This window comes from Myodes glareolus, chromosome 9, assembly GCF_982192425.1.
Source record: "Myodes glareolus chromosome 9, mMyoGla1.1, whole genome shotgun sequence".
In the NCBI taxonomy this organism is placed as follows: Eukaryota; Metazoa; Chordata; class Mammalia; order Rodentia; family Cricetidae; genus Myodes; species Myodes glareolus.
The window spans coordinates 23,831,904-23,838,012 of NC_142034.1; the positions used below are offsets into that span (position 1 = coordinate 23,831,904).

Genomic DNA, 6,109 nt, shown 5'->3' on the forward strand with positions numbered 1-6,109 from the left:
GAGCATCTGGGGATGACATGGAAGGAAGTACCCCAAGTCCCATCACTAACATCGCTTCCATGTTTAGCTGAACAGAGGACTGATGCAGAGGCGAAAGGCAGGGAGGGATGGGAAATAGGAATTAAGTTCAAACACAGCAAAGCCACTGAGAAGGCCTTGTGTCCAGGAGCGACTCTACGCAGCCGCTTGTGCATTGTTGGTTTCATTTTCAAAATATTGCCATGTATGGGCTACAGTACTGCTGTGAACTTGCTAGTTCCCGACGCGTGCGTGCCCGTGTATGACCATGAGTGGCTGATGCAGGACTCTGGCACCACAGCCCGATAGCCAGACTGAGGTGTCTGGGACACAGAGCTCCTCAGCCCAGTTCTTCAAGCAGGGCCGAGAATGGCCAGTGCCACCAGGGCTGGGTATTGTCAGCAACACCTCCCAGCCTGCCCAGTGCTATCTGGGCAGGGGCCTGGGTCCTGGAGATTGTAGACTCTCCTCTGGCATCAGGAGCTTGGGGGTGGGAGGACGGGGCAGGGTGAGCATGGGTTCCCCACCCTAGCTCCTACTCTAGCACGTGTTTCCACTCCCTGCAGGCACACTGAGTGGGGCAGGGTGGGGTCTGGTGGGCTTTTTCCAGGCTGACGAAGCAGGAGCAACAGGGATGGGCTGGGACCATTCCCGGACAGTTAGGAGAGATGAGACGTGACCCCCAGCCTCCGTGGCTGAGAACAGAAGCCAGCGGCAGAGGTCAACGTGAGGGCCCCACCTCACATCCTGTTTGCCGAATGTGGGGCTCTAGCATGTGCTATTTTCTTGGATTTTATCCAGGGCAGCACCCCCACACCCAGGCCTGTTTCTACCAGACCCTGCAGGAGGGTGGAAACAGTCAAGGGCACACCCGGGCTGGAGTTAAACCAAAGATTTTTTTCAGATCGGGCTAGACCCCTGCCTGAGCCAATGGGGAGAGAACGCATTTTCCATCAGGGGACCCCCTGTTGACAGACAGAAACACGTGCAGGCCTTCATGGGGAGCAATATCACAGAGAACATGGTGACTAGCGACCTTCCCCTTCGCAGGGATAAGCATAGCCCACCTCCAGTGGCGGCCGGCACCCTCAGCCCCACACAAGACCCTGGGAAAGCCCAGTCTGGCTAGGGAGCGAGGACAGTTCCCTGATGTGCTATGCATGAGCTCCAGAAAGCTACTCAGGCCAAAGGAGACCAGGATCTGCCATTCCCTGACTGAGCATCTATGACTAAGGATCCCCAGCTGTAAACAGTGTCCCCCACCTGGGTTGCTGAAGACTGTGCTAGAGAGGAGGCGCAAAGAGAACATTTCAGCCTGAACTGGCTTATCCTTGCCTACTCAGATCTTCCTAACTCTTCTCCTCGGGACAGCACACCCCTGCTCCTCGACGTTGGAAGACACTCAATGGAGAAGCCTTGGTGGAAGCTCTGACTGCTGTCGGCCTTATGAAGCACCACGCTCCTCACAGGAAATCTAGAAGTTGCTGGAAAGGAGAGAGCAGAGCCCTTGCTTAACCACGGGAGCCAGCCACTCTCTGCACCTTCCGCCCACACCGAGTTCTTCCAGGCACCAAGCCCTGAGCTTCCGTAACATAGCCGAGACCTGAATTTGGATGGGCGCCTAAGCTGGGTGTGGTGGTGTATCCTAATGTCCTGGCACTTAGGAGGCTGAGGCAGGAGGATCAACACTTCCAGGGCAGCCTGGCCTATACAGTCAGCCGAGCCCAGGCCAGCTTGAACTACACTGAGATTCTGTCTCAGAACAAAGTAAGATGCATCTTGGCGCTTTGCCGTCTCAGGTGACAGACCAAGAGATTCTGACCCACAGGACCAAAATGGCTCATCCAAGGTCGAGAGCCCTAGAGCTGAAGTCAAAAGCCATCAGATATTCGTTGCCTCCCTAAAAAACGAGGCATCTCCTTCTGACTCTTTCAAAAGGGGTCAGTCAGTTGTGTGGATCTCGTTCTGAGTTTGGGGAGTCTGTCGGGAGGGTTTCCATGATTCCCCTGCTCCCTCAATAAAAGAAGAGTTAACCTCAGTCCATCCCCAGATGGAGGCATGGCTATGGGACAGGGGGCATGGGGGGGGGGGGAGAAGGATGGAAAGGGAGGACCCAGCAAGGGGTGTGGTCCCGGGTCTGATCCCAGGGTGGAGCCAGACAGCAGGGTCACCCTGTCCCTTTAAGAGAAGGGGGAGAGCTAGCCCCTCTCAGCCATCCTGTCCTGTCATCCACCCCAGCCAAATCCAAAAAGGAAAATGAAAGAGGGCTCAAGAGGAACAGGTCCCAGCTGTCTCCCAAGGTCCTGCGCTCAGCTCTAAGCACAGGCCCCAGGGTAAGTAGAGTCGGGAGGAATCCAGAGGCCACCAAGGGTCTGTGGGGACATGGTGTGTTCTGTATGTCAGGGGAGGCTTACAGGAGATGCTTGACAACTGCTTGGGGGTGCGGGGGGGGGGTGCGGGGGCGCTGTTCCCATTCCCCTTGGCCGGAGGTAGGAGAGCGAGGAAAGGGCAGATCAACCGCGAGCTGAGCGATTCCTAAAGCAGGATTCTGTGCCAGCCTGGAGTCCACTACCGTGAGGAAGGAAAGAAAGGAGACAGTGGGGCTCACCCGGCCTGGCCTTCCCCTTGCTCCCAGGAGTCTCAAACAGAATGAGGAGATCATCCTGGCGCAACGAACAACCTAGAATCTGAGAGATCACAGGGTCTAGCCAAGCAGGCCCTGGGCGGGAGTGCGGAGGAATCCCGCCTCAGCACCCTTTATGCCCAGATGAAGGGATCCCATAGCTGAGGACGGACTCACCTACTATCCTCACACTCAGACATTAACTCATTGAACTCCACAAAATCTCTGACCCCTGGTGCCCTCCAAGGTTAGAGATTGTGGCGGGCGTGAGAGGCGGGGGTCCGGTCCATCCCAGCCTCTGATTACCCCCTTCCCTTGTCCCCAGCGTCATGGGGGAGTGGGCGTTCCTGGGCTCCCTGCTGGACGCGGTGCAGCTGCAGTCGCCACTCGTGGGTCGCCTCTGGCTGGTGATCATGCTCATCTTCCGCATCCTGGTCCTGGCCACGGTGGGAGGTGCCGTGTTCGAGGACGAGCAGGAGGAGTTCGTGTGTAACACGCTACAGCCCGGCTGTCGCCAGACCTGCTACGACCGCGCCTTCCCGGTGTCCCACTACCGCTTCTGGCTCTTCCACATCCTACTGCTCTCGGCGCCGCCGGTGCTGTTCGTCATCTACTCCATGCACCAGGCCAGCAAGGAGGCGGGTGGTGCGCAGCCGATCACGCCGTGCACGCGCGGGCGTCCCGAGGCCCCGTGCGCCCCGTGCTCCCTGCGCGCCCGCCGCGCGCGTCGCTGCTACCTGCTGAGCGTGGCTCTGCGCCTGCTCGCCGAGCTGGCCTTCCTGGGTGGCCAGGCACTGCTCTACGGCTTCCGCGTGGCCCCGCACTACGCGTGCGCCGGCCCGCCTTGCCCGCACATCGTCGACTGCTTCGTGAGCCGGCCCACCGAGAAGACGGTCTTCGTGGTCTTCTACTTCGCCGTCGGGCTGCTCTCGGCGCTGCTCAGCGTAGCCGAGCTGGGCCACCTGCTCTGGAAGGGTCGCCAGCGCGCGAAACTGCTCCCACCGCCGCCACCGCCCTCTCTGCCTTCGCAGCGACCGGACCCCGACCCCTTCGGCCCGCCCGCCTACGCGCACCGCGCACCGGCCGGCGACAGCGAGGGCGAGGGCGACAGCGGCCACAGCAAGGCTTCACTGGCCACCGTGCGTCAGGACCTGGCCATCTAGCGGCGAGGTCCGAGGCCGAACCTTCAGCAGCACTGGGGTCCTTAGAGGCAAAAGCGAGAAGTGGCTTCTCGCTGCGTAGGACCCTGCCTGAGCTGAAGATGAGAAGAGGGGAACACCCCCACCCCCGTAGCAGAAGATGCGATGCGGGACCACCGGGACTTGGGTCGGGGTAGTGTCGCACTTCCTAGTGTTGGTTGCACCAGCGTGCCGGGATTGTTTTGAATCAGGGAGGCTGTGGTCCCATTGGAAAGGGAGGATGCCAGGGACCTTGAGAGGAAGCAAACAGGCCAAGGGCAATGAGTGATCTGATTGTTCTACCGGGGGCAAAATTAGCAACGATGGCAGCATTCCCAGGCCCCCGGCTTGGTCAGAGAAGTCCTCTTCCCTGGGACTCACTGTGCACACATGCTTGCACACCTGGATACACTGCGATGGGTTGGGTGCTCGTGCACATTAAACCTCCGTGGGCTGTGTGTTTGCTTGCATGTGTATGCCCTCTGAGGGGTCCACACATGCATGTGCACACTTGTATACACCTCACAGGTAACAGGAGGTACATACAGACCTGTGTTCATGCATGCATGCATGCACAGACATGCACATGGATGTCCTTGTGGGCTCTGTGTGCATGCATGTATGCATGCATCCTATGTAAGCTTTGTGTACACACCTATACACACACATTCTGTGTGTGCATCTGCTAACACCGTCACTTACTACTAGAACCCAATACCAGTGGGAGCCATAATGGCTTTCTCCCTACTGACCTAACGCAACCACCTGTGAGGACATCCGTGTCCCCGTCCCCTCCCTCCCAACAGAGGGGGAGGAAAGTCCTGTCCAGCCATCATCTTGTAGGTTTGTGTGTTGTTCTTTTGGCTTCCATCTCCACTCTTCCCACCCGCCATCGTTCCTGTAGTCTGTAAACGTGGTTGAGGTCTTCCCATCCTTAGGGAAAGCTACCCTGAAACAGATTTGTTCCTGGGTCCCCATTCCCTTGCAATTCGCCTTCGTCTAGCACAGACTTGGAAAGAGTTGCCTCACGGCTACCTCACCCTCTTCTGTCCTTCCTCACCTGCCTTCCTCCATGGCCCATGCGGCCACTCGGAATACACCAGGACCAAGTGAGAAGTCCTGACAGAGCAGGGCTGCCCTTCCCCGAACCTCAGGCTCCATTAGACATGTTACCCAGGTCGTACCTTTAGCCACCACACCCCAAATACTTTCCCTCTGCCGTTCATGTGCCATCTCCTGAGGGTTTTCTACCCAGCCTTACTTAGCCCCCGGGGGATCCCTGTCGTTCGGATACAACTAGCCCTTTCCTTCAAGCTTCCTGCACATAGGGCTCCCTTGGTTAGGGCTCCGAGATGGCCATCTTGCCGTCTGTCACACCAGGCTGAAGTTTTACCCACACCCACTTCGGACACCAGTTTTAGACACACTCTCAGGTGCAGTCTCACTTTCTGAAGCCCTGCCCCCGAGGCTGCCTGCCTTTGCCCTTTGGTCTCACTTGAAGGAAACAGGTGCCTCCAGGTAGGGCTATCCCTGCCCCGAGCTGGAGTCAGCACCCCATGTCCCAGCCCTTCTGCTGGCTGGTTGCACAGACTCCTGGGCATGGCATGGGGTCGCTATTTGGGGAGAGAAAATGAAGAGTTACCAGGGCCCACACCATCACTATGGTCATGTCTATGCTCCCGGTGAACACATCTGGCTACCTTCCACACAAGCACAGATGTGGATGTCCAGCTGTTTTCCAGAAAACAAGTCACTCAAGCAAATACTGTTCAAGGTCAGCATCTTTCAGTACAATTGTATGTGAGGCATAATGTAATTTTTGTTTGTTTGGTTGGTTTTGGTTTTCGAGGCAGGGTCTCTCTACATAGACCAGGCTGTCCTGGAACTATGTAGACCAGGCTGCCTCAAAAATCACTAAGATCTGCCTGTCTCTGTCTCCTGAACGCTGGAATTAAAGGCCTGTGCCACTGCATCCAATTTGCAATGTAATTTCAAATTTTCCTGTAGCCACATTTAAAAAAAAAAAGGAAACAGTTGAGATAGATGTAAGTGGTATTTTCTTTAACCCGCTTTACCCAAAAACACTTCCATTCCAGAACATCGTGAATATTCAGAAGTATTACAGAGATATTTCCCATTCTTTCTTTAGAAATCTTATGTGAATTTTACACATAAAGTACACGCCAGGTCAAGTCAGCTCATTCAGCACACATGGCTTAGTGGCTACCACATGCAGCACTGATCCAGATGTTGGGTTGCAGCACAGATCCAGATGTTGGGCTGCAGGTCG

General features: G+C 56.5%; 1 protein-coding gene across 1 annotated transcript; it reads left to right on the forward strand.

Moving 5' to 3' along the window:
• The first annotated feature begins 2,188 nt into the window (after positions 1–2,188).
• Positions 2,189–5,863, forward strand: Gjd3 (gap junction protein delta 3). The gene is made up of 2 exons (XM_087910019.1): positions 2,189–2,351; positions 2,967–5,863. The coding sequence occupies exon 2, from the start codon at positions 2,971–2,973 to the stop codon at positions 3,802–3,804; it is 834 nt and encodes a 277-aa protein (XP_087766145.1). The 5' UTR covers positions 2,189–2,351; positions 2,967–2,970; the 3' UTR covers positions 3,805–5,863.
• Positions 5,864–6,109: the final 246 nt, after the last annotated feature.